Source organism: Lepus europaeus, chromosome 9, assembly GCF_033115175.1.
Source record: "Lepus europaeus isolate LE1 chromosome 9, mLepTim1.pri, whole genome shotgun sequence".
NCBI lineage: Eukaryota > Metazoa > Chordata > Mammalia > Lagomorpha > Leporidae > Lepus > Lepus europaeus.
Genome location: NC_084835.1, coordinates 63,404,828 through 63,420,915, shown reverse-complemented (window position 1 = coordinate 63,420,915; position 16,088 = coordinate 63,404,828). Strand labels below are relative to the sequence as shown.

General features: G+C 49.5%; 1 protein-coding gene across 12 annotated transcripts; it reads right to left on the bottom strand.

Annotated features, from left to right (window-relative positions):
- Positions 1–8,181: 8,181 nt before the first annotated feature.
- ZBTB14 (zinc finger and BTB domain containing 14) lies at positions 8,182–15,262 on the bottom strand. 12 transcript variants are annotated; one of them, XM_062201395.1, is made up of 5 exons: positions 15,014–15,262; positions 13,285–13,314; positions 13,113–13,197; positions 12,552–12,635; positions 8,182–11,330 (listed from the first exon to the last, which is right to left on the bottom strand). In XM_062201395.1, exons 4-5 carry the CDS (start codon positions 12,552–12,554, stop codon positions 9,984–9,986), a joined length of 1,350 nt encoding a protein of 449 aa, XP_062057379.1. In that variant the 5' UTR covers positions 12,555–12,635; positions 13,113–13,197; positions 13,285–13,314; positions 15,014–15,262; the 3' UTR covers positions 8,182–9,983. The 12 variants fall into 12 exon arrangements, with proteins under 12 accessions (XP_062057379.1, XP_062057376.1, XP_062057383.1 ...); XM_062201392.1 differs by having other exon boundaries at positions 13,113–13,166; XM_062201399.1 differs by lacking the exon at positions 15,014–15,262 and adding an exon at positions 14,856–14,872 and having other exon boundaries at positions 13,113–13,166.
- Between the last annotated feature and the right edge of the window lie 826 nt (positions 15,263–16,088).

Sequence of the window (16,088 nt, the reverse complement as noted above, 5' to 3'; positions counted from 1 at the left end):
GCCAGGAGGCTCTGGTCCATGCTCGAGTGGGGTAAGTATTTAGGGTGACATCCAAGTTTGGCACGATAGATCTCCTCTATTGCCAGCAGTGGGGAGGGTATGATCAGCTCTGGTATTGTAATCACTCCCTCACCTCCTCTCTTTCAAGGAGGTCAATGCCTGGGTGTTAGCCCATAATGGAGCCAACACTCATCTGCGCTGCAGTTTGAACCTCACAAAAGACCTGTGCAGTCCTCAGTGCAAGCACAGATTCCACTGTAATGACCCACTCCAGGCAATCCAGGAACTCTGAGCATGTGGAGCTGAACACAGTGATTGCATAGAGACACAGTTACACGCTGCCCCCTCTCATGCAGTCAGAGTTCCTACAGTCTCAGCACACAGTGCTCCCACAGTCACAGGATGTAGAGGATCCACTCCGCCTCACTAGCCTGTCCTGTCCATGGAGATGCTGAGATGTTCCCAGAGCTAGTTGCCTGTGGGTGCTCCACCTGGGTGGTTTGAGCCCTAGAGCCTGTGATATGTTGAGAGGCTGGGGGCACCTCACAGTCTTATGTGGGTGCCCAGCACCTTGTCAATCCTCCCACACTCCAAGTCAGTGCGGGAAACACAGATTTTTCCCTTTGTTAAAATCCCTGGATCGTGCACATGCACAGGAACTGCTGGCTGCAGCCCCTACTTATTTCACAATGGTGCCTTCTCCCTGCTGGTTGCTAGGCATACACAAGAGTCTCTGAAGCCGGCAGTGATGTCAGAATGGCTGCTTCTCCCTGCCCAGTGCTGAGTGCATGCACCCCAGCTGCTGCTGCCACTGCTACCGTTGCCAAGATGGAGTTCTGTCTCCACCAGTTGCTGGGCATCTGCACGAGAGCCACAACTGCCACTTACGTCCAAAATGGCACTTGCATTCTCTCAGCTGGTCGCCAGGAACCACTGCAGGGGGAATGGGTAGAGGGAAATGTGTCCCCTTTTTTCTCTGGGTTAGAGGCATCTTCTCCTCCTCAGGTCTCCAGGCCAGAATCAAACACTGTGTAGTCCACCAGGCTCTCCTTCCAGGGACTGCAGTCTGACCTCATCTTGCCCTCCAAGCTGCTGCTCTTGCTGGCTCTTGGCCACTGCACTGGGGTCATGTGCTAGTTGTTACACATCTGACCCTCCACATAGATCCAAATCATCTCCACCAGTTTTTTCTCCAACTCTCCCTCAAGAATGTACTTTCTCCTCTTTTCTTTTTCACTATTCTCCCCTAGCCAAGAGGAGCACACCCCTTCCCTATAGTGCCATCTTGGAAATCCCTCCAGTATTAATCTGGTTACACTAATTCCATCTGATCCAGTGGTTTTCCAATCTGGTTAACTGGCTAGAAGACTACAGAAACAACAGAATAGCCAAATCATGACCAGATTCAGGAAAAACAGCATTCACACACCCTTCATTTAATAAAATGTAAGCAGCCTAAGAATGGGATATGCTGAAGTTCCTCCAAAGTTAAACTTAAAAAAAAAAAAATTATTGTAGAGACAGCAAGACAGAGAACATTCACATCTGTTTCACTCCCCAAATGCCTGCAACAAGCAGGTTTGGGCCAGGGCTGAAGCTTGGAGCTGGGAACTCAATTCAGGTCTCCACATTGAGTAACACAAACCGAATTACTCAAACTACCACTGGCTGCCTCCCGAAGTCTTCCTCTGGGAGGATGCTGAAGTCAAGAGCTGGAGGGAGGCACTGAATCCGGCATTCCTGCATGGGATGAAGGCATCTAGCTGCTATCCTGTTTGAGGTGATATTTTTAAACCAGTATCTGATCTCAAAGTTAAATTTCTCATCTATAGCTTATGAAAGAAAAATGAATGTTTTTTGGAATAAGCAAGAATGATGTAAACTAGACAGGAAGTCCCTGTAGCCGTTGATTTCTCCACAATGTAGCAGTGGGTTCGTTTCTGAGAAGAGCAGCGTGGTGGGGGCAAGAGGCGCGGAGTCAACACACAGACCCCGGGAGTCCGGTGAGAGCAGGCTTGAGGCGAGCAGCCTGCAGACTCGTTTATTACAGTTGATACAACACTTATATAGCCAAGACCAGCCAATCTGGTCAAGGGGCGGTCTATACCCCAACCAATCACAGCCTGTTGCCAGGCAGTTTCCACAGCCATCCAATCACAGCCTGTCGCCAGGCAGTTTCAAAGCCATTCCTGACTAACTGACGCTCACTTGCCAGTGGCCACCTTGGCATGGCCTTCTCATTCCACTACATTTCCCCCTTTTCGTTTATTTTTGAGCAACGGGAGGCATGATTCTTGGCCATACCATTGTTGACCCCGTTTCCATGTGGTCTCCGTACGCAGCTGTGCCTGTCTTAGGTTGTCCCCCAGGGGATCTTACCCGTCGTTGACTAACCAGTGCTCAAATCGAGAGACCACAGGATTGCTTGCTCAGATAGGGGTAGGAATGAGGAATAACGGTTATCAGGAATGGCATGACCGCACACAGGCTGTGGGCCATTGGAGTAGCTGACCAGAGCTAGTGGGGTACACAACAGTAACAGATATGGCTTTGGGCAGTTTCTCAGGGTAGGATGATAGGGCAGGAGCGTCTGCTAACAAGGTGGAGTCTTGGTCTTGTTCAGCTGGTTCTGGTTGGCTGTCAGTTGCAGGCTTGATGTTTCTGGCTGGTACCCAAATAGGCTGTTCCGCATTCTCTGGAAAGACACAAGCATATCCTCGACCCTTGGTTAATAGAAGCCTTTTTACAGGCGTTGGAATCCAGGGCCTGAATTTTGCGTACACTGCGACATTAGCAGCAAACATACTGATGGCATGGGATCTAGCGGCTGCCCTGAGATATTGTGGTACCCAAGGACTGCCACAAATGTGGGGATCCTCACTGGGTGTGGATGGGATGACATTGCATGAGTTATTGTGTAGAGGTCCTCTTAGTTCATCCCACGGGTATGTGGGGGGTGGCTGACGAGGCATTGCTACCTTGTTTGCTACGTTGTTTTTTTCACTGTCAGAGTTCTCTCTCCCGAAGTCAGCAACCATTGTCTGTGAGACAGGGACCTGGAGTGTCAGGCTCCTATCACTCACAGATTCACTATCTTTGATAATCTGCACAGGATTCTGAGAGGGGGGTATCTTTCCCATGTCTGAGCGCTTAAGAGCGGCACGGTACGCCAACTCTAGCCAGAGGAAAGACACATATAGCACTGCTACCGTAACAAAGCAAATTCCTAGCACCTCAACTGTGGATGGCATTTTGTGGGAGGTTTCCCTATGCTAGACAAACAGACAGTGGTGTATCAGATCGTACGTATGTCCTGTGCTTAGTGGGGGACTTCCTTGATTCGTTAGGTCAAGGCCGTATGCCCACACGGTGTCTCCGGAGCGTCACCTCTCTCGAGTGAGGGAAGATGACTTGGTTCCGAATTCTGGGATGATCAGTCCCTTATGTGAATTCGCCGGGCGAACCGAAAGTAAAAGGAGGAGCCGAGAAGCGACGTACGCTTCAGGGCGGTGTGTGCTAACCTGGGGTCACTTAGACCGAGGACAAGGACAAGGAAAGGGGCGTAGGAGGGGGTTCTGTGCTCACCCTCACAGAACCGAACAGCACACCAAACACCAAGGGGCCTACTTGCCGAAATCCAGGGGGGACCTCGCCGAGTCCGACACACTGTCTCTTTCTCAGTCACGTTGGCGCGCCAGATGTAGCCGTTGAATTCTCCACAATGTAGCAGTGGGTTCGTTTCTGAGAAGAGCAGCGTGGTGGGGGCAAGAGGCGCGGAGTCAACACACAGACCCCGGGAGTCCGGTGAGAGCAGGCTTGAGGCGAGCAGCCTGCAGACTCGTTTATTACAGTTGATACAACACTTATATAGCCAAGACCAGCCAATCTGGTCAAGGGGCGGTCTATACCCCAACCAATCACAGCCTGTTGCCAGGCAGTTTCCAGAGCCATCCAATCACAGCCTGTTGCTAGGCAGTTTCAAAGCCATTCCTGACTAACTGACGCTCGCTTGCCAGTGGCCACCTTGGCATGGCCTTCTCATTCCACTACAAGTCCCCATTTCTATTTCAGCAGAAGAAACTCAGAGACTATGCAATCAGCCCAATGTGCAGGCATACTTTGAAAGTAGTTGGAGGTGGAACCTGAAGTCAGGTTTCTAATACCTGCCAGAGAAAGGAGAAAAGAGAGGAAAGTATGGGTGGACAGATCTGCTAACACCGATGACCACTTTTACCAACAGTTTGGACCCCAGTTGGATGGACTTTGACTTGTTAGGTTTCCCTAGCTTACTGCACCTTGGAATATGAGAGGAAAGCCAGCTTGTAGCTTTGTACACTGTGACCATCCAAGACACCCGATCTGCAGTTTTCCACATTATTCTACAGAACTGAAGCAAGATAAAACAATGTTGCTTGGGATTTGGTCCCTTGCATAGGAGACATCAAAATACTGTATTGGCATCAACTGACTATAAAAGCGTAGGACAGCTGTTGGCATAAACGCCTCTGTCTTCACAAGTTCATTGCCTAAGAGCTGACTGAAGAGAGCAGTTCCTTGAGGTCCAAAGACACAGTAACTGAGGCATGGGCTCTACAGGCAGACGGACTTGTTCTTCTGTCCTGGCTCTCATGACCTGACACTGGGCAGGACTGCAATTTCTTTGATTCTTGGTGTCTTACCCAGGAATGATGAGTACCTCAGACTTGTCACAAAACTTAAACATGATACAGTCCTGATATCTGGTAACGATTCATCATTGGGTGTTAGTATGCAAATGACTACCTCTCCAGTGACTGAGATTCAGGGTGAGAAGTGAGAGCAAAGAAAACGCAGCAGTGAGCTGCAGGGATCACCCACTGGGGGCTCCTGTCATTCAACTGAAAACAAAAATGACTCCATTTCAAGTAAGTTTAGTAGCTAGGATGCTTTCATAGAATTCTACCAAAATGATGTGACAGGCAGCCTTAGGTGATGCACACTCAGCAGGAGAATCCTCCCCTCCAATCCCGACTTCCTTCAGCTTACTTGCTCTCGAGCCCACAGACTGCCATCCTTCACTGGTCAGTGGGCACTAAGGGATACCAACTGATTGCTTGGCCATTCTGGGGCTGCTGTAGAGCACACTGCTCTTAAAACCTTCAATATCTTGTTTGAAGTTGTGAGAACCCAGGCTATCCTTCTTTACTCTAATTTTCTATGCAGCAGTATTTTTCTTGATGCCAAGCTTCATTACTATAAATATTCTGTTTTTTATCACCACTCTCCCTGAAATCCAGTATCCACAAGTGGAAATGACAATCATTCTACAGAAAAGGTAATATTTAATAAATATATTTTTCTCAGCATATATTCAGAAGTCATTTGAGAATGTTTATTTTGGTACCACTAAATCTCATGACAGTCTGTTAAACTGGATTTTCCATGAAGTGGTTTAAAATCCTATTAATTTTTTTAAACTTAACATTTGTGATCATTATTTGTAAATTTTGTAAAATTTGGCAAACATTTTGTCCCAAGCAATGATCTCAAGAGGGGTGGGAACAGCATTGATCCTGCTCCTATTGCACCCCCAGCCCTAGCCCCTACCCCAATGCCTGGCACAGCTTCTACAAGGCACTCAATAAGCACAACTGTCCCTCAGTATCCGCAGGGGGTTGATTCCAGGAACTCTTTCAGACACCAAAATCTGCAGAAAATTTTGAAAACCCCTTAGAGAAAATGGGGTAATATTTTCAGATAACTTGTACATATTCTCCCACTTACTTTAAATCACCTCTAAATTACTAGTAATACCTAACATGTAAAGCTATGTATGGCATATTGTTTAGGGAATTGTAACAAAATCCATACATACTCAAGACCCAACTTTTTTCCTGCATAATTTTCACTCACAGTTGGTTCAATCTACAGTTGTACAGCCTACGGATATGAAGGTCTGGCCATATTTGTTGACTGATAAACTTTAAGCTGACTCTACAAAGTGAAAATATGCTGCAAAGATCAGAGTTTTTCCATAAGCTATTGTTCTAGTACTAAAAGGGAGATCAGAATTATTAGGTAGCAATCTAAGCCATTTTGGGGAGAAAGCAACAGATCATCCTGGAATTGATACAGACCAGAAGGGGAAAGGCTGAGTGCAGCCCAAAATACACCCAATTGAGACAATTAAAAAAATGCATGCTTTCGTATATGAGACTCAAATCGGTTCTCAAAAATAGGAATTCTGGCTCAGCCATCGTAGATGCTCCCAAAGAAAAAGCAAGAAAGCATTACCAGGGGCCAGTGGTTACACACAACTATACTCCGTGACCTACCAAAAAAGGCACAATGGCAGGAGATCACAAGTCCAAAGCAAACTCCAACATGAATACACAAGTTTGCAAGAACAAAGCTGCAAATGAGTTGACGTTACAGAATGTTTACACACACACAGAGATTACGTAGACATTTTCAGTTACAACTTTAACTGAGGTCTTGTACAGCTCCAGGCCAGCAATTGCAGAAATAACAGATATCAAAGGTAAAGAATTTCAGGTTTCTGAGTCTTTTCCACCACTGGCAATGCTCTTGAAGAAGCAGAGAATTTATGGTGCACCTAAAAAGGGATGAGGGCTGGACTCATGATTATCACAATTAACCCTCATAGCAGACCACAAGGTAGAAACCACTCATCACTATATTAGGTGATGAAACTAAGGCCCCGGGAAGTTAAAGAACTTGTCTACATTCATACATTAATTGAGAAGCAGAACCAGGATCCATGTTTGAGTTGAAAACTCTTTTCCCTAAACCACGCCTCCTCCTTATATACTGAAGATTTAAATGAATATGGCTAAGTAGGTTATCTCTGGAAGACATAATGAAAACTCAACTGCTGAAATCTGTCATAACCCAGGTAAATTATGTCTGGGGTCCTTGAGATGTGAGCAGTATGGTTCAGAGTTGATGGACAAAGGCCATTCTGCGTTATAAAAAGAACACACAAGACCTTAGCGCTCTAAGGCGCACACAGGCTGTCAGCAGAAGCCTGTACAGCATACTCAATGATGTTTCAGTAGGCAACACAGTATCTTTACACAGCTGAAGTGCTGTAATAAGGACTGACTTATTTTGAACAGTCCTAAGAGTGAAGAAGCTACTAGTTACAGAGGTTCTGTACTAGTGGAGAGAGACTTCAGAGAGGCAAGGAAAAAATTATCTAACCTTTCCTGGAAGCACTGGCACACACTGGCACAACTCAGAACTCTTACCTACAATCTCATGTACTAGTTCTCTGATGTTTACTTGGTAAGCTTTGATGGTTACTCTGTGAACTAATCATCACTAACAGTACTACCACAGGAGAATGGATTCCAGGTTCTAAATGATGAAGTTACAAATCAGATTAGCCCTTTTATTGGAAACTACATCCATTTGCATCATTTTTTCCCCTCATCTCAATCTTTTTTCCCCAAGAAAATAGGAGGAATTTGTTAGCACCAAGTTCTCGGATGATGGTCTCTGTGATTTCTAACAATTTTGTTAGTGATAAATGAACATCAGGCACACTACATTAAAGTTTCATAAAACTTCTCTTCCTCCACCAAGGCCAAAACAATGCAAGGTAAGCTTGAAAGTTTGTGGGCATTCTCTTTGAACAAATAACAAAGTCAGTGAAAAGGAACTAATGCTGACATCTTGAATTTCTTTCCCTCTCCCACAGCAGTTTAAGAGTTAGGACATGTCCAAGTCAACTCCTGTGGTGCTGGAAGTCCTTTTAGATTCCACCTGCTGGCTCCACTTATCCAGGGAATGGCTAAAACCAGCTGGAGGTGGGGAGAGTGTCACTGACCAGGACCTAGCAAACAGCGGAGCTGCCACAAATAACCAAAGTCAAACCATGTACCCTAACACATTTATGAACCCAGTACCAGTGGTAGGAATTGTAACAAAAATATATTTCTTGTGTAAAATAGGCCAAATGAGAAATATCTGCTTAATACAAATAAGGGACTGAAAATTAAGCTTTGGGATGAGGGAATCTGCCACTGTGATTGTGTGGTTTCCATGGGGGTTAATTCTGTGTGCTTACAAATCTGTAAACTCACAAGTAAGAGAGTATAGAAAACACATTTTGGTAGAAATCTGGGTGTATCCAAGGTTGCTACAAAAAAAAAAAAAAAAAAAACCCGAAAACAGGAATGATAGAAGTATATTTTCTTTTATATACAAAAATGAAGGCCCAAAATATGGTTTCTTGAAATAGCTATTGACAAGATGTGAAATTTATCCTTTGCTTTGGTTAAAACAGCCTAGGAACCAGCAACCAGTTCCCCTTCTACCAACAGCACAGAAACACAGTGACATGGCTACTTTTAGTACAGAACAAACAACTTTCAAGAAGAGAAAATTAAGTTAATTTTAAACTAAATTAAACATTATACCAATAAATAAACTTTTTAAAAAAGGTAGCATCTTTGTTCTACAGTATTGGGCATAACATATACACCAATTTAAAAAATAAAATTTCTCCCACAATAGTAATTACAGGTATTAATGCAACAAACGATGAAAGGAAATTACTTTAATGTATTTAAAAAAAAAAACTAGCAACCAAAAATGAATTTTAAAAGTGGACATTTTCTACAATTGTACATACTCTAAAGTAATTGACTAATACCTTCTTACAGAACATAATTCAAATTACTATTGGCATTTCAATATATTCCTAAAGAAATAGTTAAAAGAATATTAGGTTCACCAATTCTGGAACAGAATTTATAATTCTGATGCAAGGCTACGAAAAGGCAATCAACTTCTATTTAAAACTGCAACCAGTGATGAAATACACTCCAAAAACATAAACATTTGGTCTGACAATCTTTCATATTGGTTAAAAAAAAGTCTGATGTTCATTACTAATGGAAATTATTTCAATCCAATGTGCAAAAAAAAGTGCAGCTGTCTACTTTTATTTGAAATACGTAAGACCAACACTACTATTTACACACTTGAAAAGATTTTGAATTTAGTAAGCATATTGCATCTCCATTATGGGTAACCCATGTGCTGCACAGAGCCCAAAGTGTGATGACCTTCTGTTAAGGACACAAATGTATATTAAGAAGCATATCTGTTCATGTCCTAGTTGTGATCATAAACATAAATCCAATTTCAAAACTAAGAGATTATTTTGATCTAGAAACTCCTGCACATGTGAAAACCTCGTCTCTGGGAGCCTTTTCTGGTCCACTCCACAGATTCCCGCTGGTGCAGACTGGCTATGCCGCAATTTAAGAGCTCAGCCCCGAGCCCACCAATGACCCGGCGGGTTTGTTCAGCCTTCAGCACATGTGATTACAGCTTTTCAGGTGAGTGCGGGGCAAATCGAAATGGATGAAGAAACACTTCAGCAAAGCAACTCTTACATGTCCACAAAAACAGTAATTAAAAAAACACAACACCAGTGATGTAAAATTAACAAACCAAATATAAATCTAATACCATTCTGCATTTCCAGAACTTGTTTCCATACTTGCGCAGTATTCTTGGTCAACCATCCACCAACATTTTCTGCCTCTACATGAAGTACTTTTATTAAGTTACTAAAACTGCTGTTCTGACCAGAAGTCACATAGAATTGTGATGATTAGGAAATCAACTTACTCAAATATTACTCTGTGCAGTGCACGCACCAGCTTGGCGAGTGTAGAGGAATTAAAAATGCAATAGAAGTCTCTCACTTCTAAACTGGACACAGGAGTTCTCAAATTAAAATCATAAAAAAGAGGGGGCTGAGGGGTTACTGGCAACATGAGACACCGGACAGGTGAAACTGTTTGGTCAGAACTTAGGAACACGGCTTCCTTGAAAAGTTTTGCAAACACCTGACCAAGCAGTGCCTTAGGTCCAGCGAGCACAACGCTCCGTGAGCTTTCACAAAAACACAGGAACTGCCGGCGATCCCGACCGACGCCACCGCAGTCTCGGCTCCCCAGGCCCCTCTAGCTGCAGGCGATCGTCTCCAGCTGCTGCTCCGCTTCGGCGGCCATGGCTGCGGCCTGCAACTGTTCTGTCTCGCTCTGGATGGCGCTGGGCGTCACCTGCTTCCTTTCGCTGTGCATATTGTTCTCGTGCCTTTTCAGATCGGACGCCTTGGCAAAGGCCTTCGTGCAGGAGCCGCACACGAAGGGCTTTTCCCCTCGGTGTCTTCTTTCGTGGTCCTTGAGGTGGGACTTGTGTTTGAAGGCTTTGTCGCACATGTGGCACGCGAACGGTCTCTCGTTGCTGTGCACCCTCTCGTGCTTCTTCAAGTCCGGGGCGCGGATAAAAGACTTCCCGCACACCTCACAACTGTAGGGCTTGTACCCCGTGTGGATTTTCAAGTGTTCCTTCAGGTGCGCCTGCGTGGTGAACCCCTTCGTACACATCTCGCAGACAAAGGGCCTGTCGGCCGTGTGCAGCTTCTCGTGCTTCCGCAACCTGCCCTCGTCGGAAAATGTCTTACCGCACGCCTGGCAGGCGATCTGCTCCCGATGGTGGCCGTAGAGCAGGTACTCAAACTTCATGTCGCTGGCGGCCGTCGTCCAGCCTGGGGTCTGCTCGTCTTTCACCTCGCTCATCCCATCGTTGAAGGTTAAGGCTTGCGGGGTCTGCGACCCTAAGTCTTTGGATTCTGGGGTCTCCATGGATTCTACTTCCTGGCCGTAGCAGTTGACCTTCCGAACTTCCTCGCTGCCCAGCTCTTTGAGAATGGCTTCCTGCACCCTGAGCGTGGTGGTGGGCGACTTGCCGTCCTCCTGACTGGGGGGCGTGCCCTCTACCGTGTCGTCGGAAGGGCTGTCATCCTGGTCCCCGATCTCCTCCACGTCGTCGTCCTGGGGGTCCGTGGCATCTCCGATGGGGCGGTTTATTTTGAGGCAATACTTACTTTTGGACTGACCATTATTTTCATCCGGACTGGACACGTCACGCTTCTGAGAACACAGTTTATCCAAAAACCGGATCCCGAGAATCTGACCCGAGGACATCATTAGGTTAACATCTTCCTTCTTCACGGAAATCTTGGCCGTGTACATGTAGTTCAGGACCTCTTCAAATATGTCGGAACGCAGAAAATCTATTTCTATCACTGAAGAGCTATCGACCTCGAGCTTCTTGAAAAGCTTTTTAAAGTAGGTGCTGCAGGCGGCGAGAACACATCTGTGCGCTCGGAATTTCACATCCTCAACCACGATAGCAATATCACAAAACTCTCCTTCCAGGCGCTGTTCATTGAGTGTCTTCAGGAACAGAGTTTTATGATCATCGTCATTATACTTAATGGTTTCAGACATACTGATGAAAAACTCCTACAAAAAATTGTTTTGAAAAGCAAAGTTTAATTATCACCAATGATCCCATTCCAAACAGAAAACACTGCCAGAGTTCTACTCCCTGATCAATTTTTGGAACCAATTTGGGAAAATCAATGTGGAAAAATGATCCAAGAATATGCAGAAAAAACTGATCTCAACTTAGGGATTTCCATATTGTTACTTCTAATTATCGATTGCCTAGCCACAACACTAAAATAGCAACTTTTAATGAGTATAATCCACTCCAGACAATGACCAACATGCTTCACATGACTTAATTAATTTAATATTTAAATAATCTTATGAGGCAGGCATTTCATTTATGTACTTATATTTATCTATTTCCAGGAACTCCACCCTGGTCACCTATATGGTTGGCAGGGGCCCAAGCACTTGGACCATCTTCTGCTGCACATTAGCAGGAAGCTGCCTTGGAAGCAAAGCAGCCAGGACTGGACCCAGCACGCCAATGTGGGACACTGGGGTCACAGGTCAGGGAACTATGCCATAACTATTACCGTTTTAGAAACAAAGTCAGAAACCTGCCCAAGATTCTACCACTACTGAGTAGAGAGCTGGTATTCAAACCAGGCAATACAGTTCCCACACTCATGCTTCCTAACAACCAAGCAGAAATAATAAAAAATAATGAAAAATAACTTTGCATCAAGGTTTAAGAAAAAGATCCTCTACTACTGTCTGTCCCATGCAATCTAATTCCATCTCTGGAGAAGGAATCAAAAAACAGCTTGCTGGCACTCTGCCAGCCTTCCTTGATGGAGGAGACGAATCCCTTTTATAGGACTAAAGCAGTGCATCATTGCCAAACTATCGCATTGTAATACTCTATTATGAGTTGTCTTCTGGTATTTCCAAAGCAGTGTGGGGCCACTTCCCAGTGAGGGTCTAAGGGAACCAGATACCCTTTGGGAACACAGTGCTGAGTGGCTTCTTTCTCCCTGGGTGGCGATCTACCCAGCTTCCAGATAAAGTACTGTATTTCATAAGCAAAAATAGCTCTGAAATGGCACAAAAGACCTTTGGCGCCATGTTAAAGAACGGATCTGTCTTACGTGTTTTCTTTTCAAAAGCACTGAGAAAAATATAGATTTCCCCCCAAGAAACATAAGCATTAATGAATAATCAGAACTGACACATTTTAAAGCAAACACAGACTCTACTTTTTTCAGAGAGAACATCCAAAGTTATAGTTACCATGAACAATTCAGGCTATTATCTTACTGCCTTAAACACGAAAATCTTCGGATCAGAGTAACTCTGATCAGGGGCTCGCCAGACCTACGGAGCAAAGCACAAAGAAGAGTGAGGTATCTTCTAGCTCCAGTGCTCAGCCAACAATGCTTTCCAGAACTGATTAAAAAAAAAAAAAAAATGAACCTCCCTTTCTTGTTCTGAGTCTTGTGCATGTACCCATTTCCAGGTTGCAAGCCAAGAGGCAGGTGGATGGCAGCATTAGGTCCAGGTCTGAACAGACGTGAACCAGGGTAAGCGCTGTAGCACATGGGGGGCATGGTGGGACTGTGCATGGGCATGGGAAGGAAGGGCTGGAGAACCACCACAGGATTTCTCCTCACAACCAAAGCCATGTCCATATTTGTACAGGTGCTGACTGCTACAGATACAGAAAAAGCCAGTAAGGGCCTGTGACACCCATCATTCCCTGCTGAGTATGTAGCCCTCCACATTTTTCTCCAGGCTCATACAAACATGTGAATGTACCTTAATAAATAGACAAAGCTATAGAAGTTCACATACCCAACAGTTAACATGGCAGGAGAGGGAACAGTAGTTGCTTTTGTCTTTCCACACCTGTAAATACAGCACACCCTTGTCTTTAAGCCTGCATCAGAAAAATCCAGGTGTTTTCACTTCTACCCCTACAGGGAGGCTCAGGGAATTTTAGCTTTTTGTGAGTTTTAACTCTTACCCGAGGAACTCCATCCTGCAGACCAATATCCTGAAAAACATAAAAAGTTTCCTCCACTGAACAGGGACCACACAGGCAAGCTGTCTGCAGTGGCAGGGGCGATGGGCTGGGCTCGAAACACAAAATACGGGGGGGGGTGGGGGTGGGGGGGTGGGCAAGGTTCCAACCTAGAGGCTGGCATCCTCAAAGCTGCCTTCTGCAGAGGCGCTTTTGCGTGTGCACAGCGTGAGGGCTGGGCAAAAGTATTTCTAAGGGTGCTTCTGACTTGCACGTGATCCACGTCTCTGCCTCCTCGGTCCTGGGTGCACCCTGGCCCCGGCAGGTAGGCAGCCCAAGAGGGAAGGCAGCCCACGCAGAACCTTCCTGCTGTGGCTAGGAACTCGCCCTGGGGCTGGTGGCACCAAAGTGCAAGGGACAACGAGGGAGAGAGGAGTGGCCCGCCGAGTAGCTATGGCAACACATCACTGCGCTATTTTTTCTGTTTTGTTTTAGGCCACTGTGTATTTGGACACCTCTCGCCCAGTATCTCTGAGGACTGGAGACGAGAGGCCATGTGTCCACTGGCCTATTTTTTTTTTCTATACAGATGTTCCCACCGCTGAGTTCGGATGCGTCAAACCGGAAGATCACCATTGCCAGCATTGTGTGCAGGAAGGTGCAGAAAAAGATGCAGCCCCAGCTACACCTGCACAATAACGCTGCGCCTTCCCAGCCGCTCTCCAAACCGCTGGCGCGCTACAGCCGCCTGCACAGGGCCGCGCGCGGGGCTTCCAGCGAAGCCAGACTTACATAAGCAGCCGCCTTGCCTACCCCAGGGCAGCCGCGACAATGGCGGCCCCACGACTTCCCTGCTGCAAGCTAGCGACTTCGGAATGGAGCGGAGGCAGGGAACCACGAGCAAGCCCCAGGGAGCCTTCCCAGCGGGTCTCCAGTCTCCGCACCCGGGAGCCGGGGGACTGCACGTCTGCATTTGCTGCCCCAACAAAAGCTCCTCCGCGTCCGAGCAGCGGCGAGAGGGCCACTCTCCCTCCCAGGAGCAGGCCGGGGGCCCCGGCGCCGAGCGCGGGCCGCAGGGAAGGGCCGCGGCCCGCCAGCCGCCCCGGCGGCGCGGCGAGCGGGAGCGAGTGCGGCCGGCTCCGCAGCCCCGCGCCGCGCCGCGCCCCGCGAGCCCGGAGCTCGCGCCCCGCGCACTCCCCGGCCGGCTCGCGCCGGGCCCTCCCCCGCCCTCCCGCCGACGGGGGCGGGGGCGGCGCGCGGCCGGCTCCCCCGAGCTCCGCGGGCGCAGCCGGGAGAGCGTGCGCGGGGGTCGCGGCCCCCTCCTCCGCAGGCGGCCGGGGGGCGGCGCGGCGGGGGTCCCCGGCTCGGAGGGGCGGCGCCCGGCGGGCCGCCCCCACCCCCACGGCGGTGCACTGCGGCGCTGCGAGCGGGGGCGGCCATGAACTCGGCTGCCGAGCGCGCGCGCGGGGCCGTCGCCGCCCGCCCGCTGCCCGAGCCCGCTCGCCGGCCTGCGCGGCCCCCAGGGCGCCCGGTCCCCACGCCCAGCCCCGGCCCACGCCCGTCCCCGCTCGCACCGCGCCGCCGCCGCCGCCGCCGCACGTCCCGGAGCTGGCGGGTGCCCCGGAGCTCGGCGGGAACGCGCTTCTTCGGGGCCGCCCCGCCAGCAGCCGGCCGCCCCCGTGCCTGCCTCGCGGACGGCCCCGGCCCCTTCCGCACCCCGGCCCGCGCTTACCTGCAGCCTGGCACAGCCACAGACCGTCGCCGTGGGCTTCCCGCGCTCGCTAGCACCCGGGCCGGGACGGGATGGACGCGGGGCTCGGGGGGCACGGTGGGTGGCAGTGTGTTTTGGATTTTTTTTTTTTTTTTGGAGTTTGGGGAGGGGACAAGGTGGGGGGGGATCGTGCACGTCCCTGATGGTAGCAGCCCTTCTCCTGCACGAGCACAGAATGTCTAGCCGGCCGTGAACACCCCCACCGCCCCCCCCTTCCCGTGCATGCGCGGTGCGGGCTGGGGGGAAGGCGCGCCGCCGGCTTGCGCAGGCACGGAACCCGAGCGGGCCGCTCTGTGGGCGAGCAGGGAAAGGGTTAATCCGGGGCCTTGCCGACGCTGTCGTTGGAGCCTACGGGGCCGCCCCCGGAGGGCCCTGGCCTGCGCACGCGCGCGCACGCGCGCGACTCGGGGCGCGCGGAGCCCGCGCGCGGGAGAAGGGGTGGGCGGGGCGAGGGCGGGGCTTGGGGCCGAGGCGCGTTCGCACCAGCGCGGCTCGCGGGCACCCGCCCCGCCTCGAGCTCCCGCCTCCTGCCTCGGCGGCGGCGCAGCGCCGGGAACGCGGGAGCCGGCGCGCCCGTGCGTGTGCATGTGCGTGGGCAGTGCCGCTCTGGGCGCGCGCGGGTCGGGCGCTGCCACCGCGGGGCTCGTCCGCGGCTCCCGGGCCGGCGCCCAGGCGCCTTCGGCCTCGGCGCTCGCCGGCCGGCATCGCGGCCGCGCGCTCGGGGGCGCAGAGGCTTGGTCGCTGTAGGCGCCGCGGCCTGCGTGAGGGCGAATGGTAGATAGGCCATACACGTTTGCGGAACAAATGAACGGAGCCGCACGCTGGATTTGGTGGCGGAGGGGTGATCCCGGTCGTTCGGAAGAAAGAGTGGCCCGTGGCCTCTGGGTCTTCCCAGGCCCGCGCCCCCGCGTCACCCGGGCTCGCGGGGCCTGGCGTCTGGCAGTCTTGACCCTGAGCGCCAGTTCATCGCCGCTGCCCGGGAAAGCCTTGATAAGACTTGGCACTCCCCTTAGTGTCTGGTTCTACGAAAGCAATG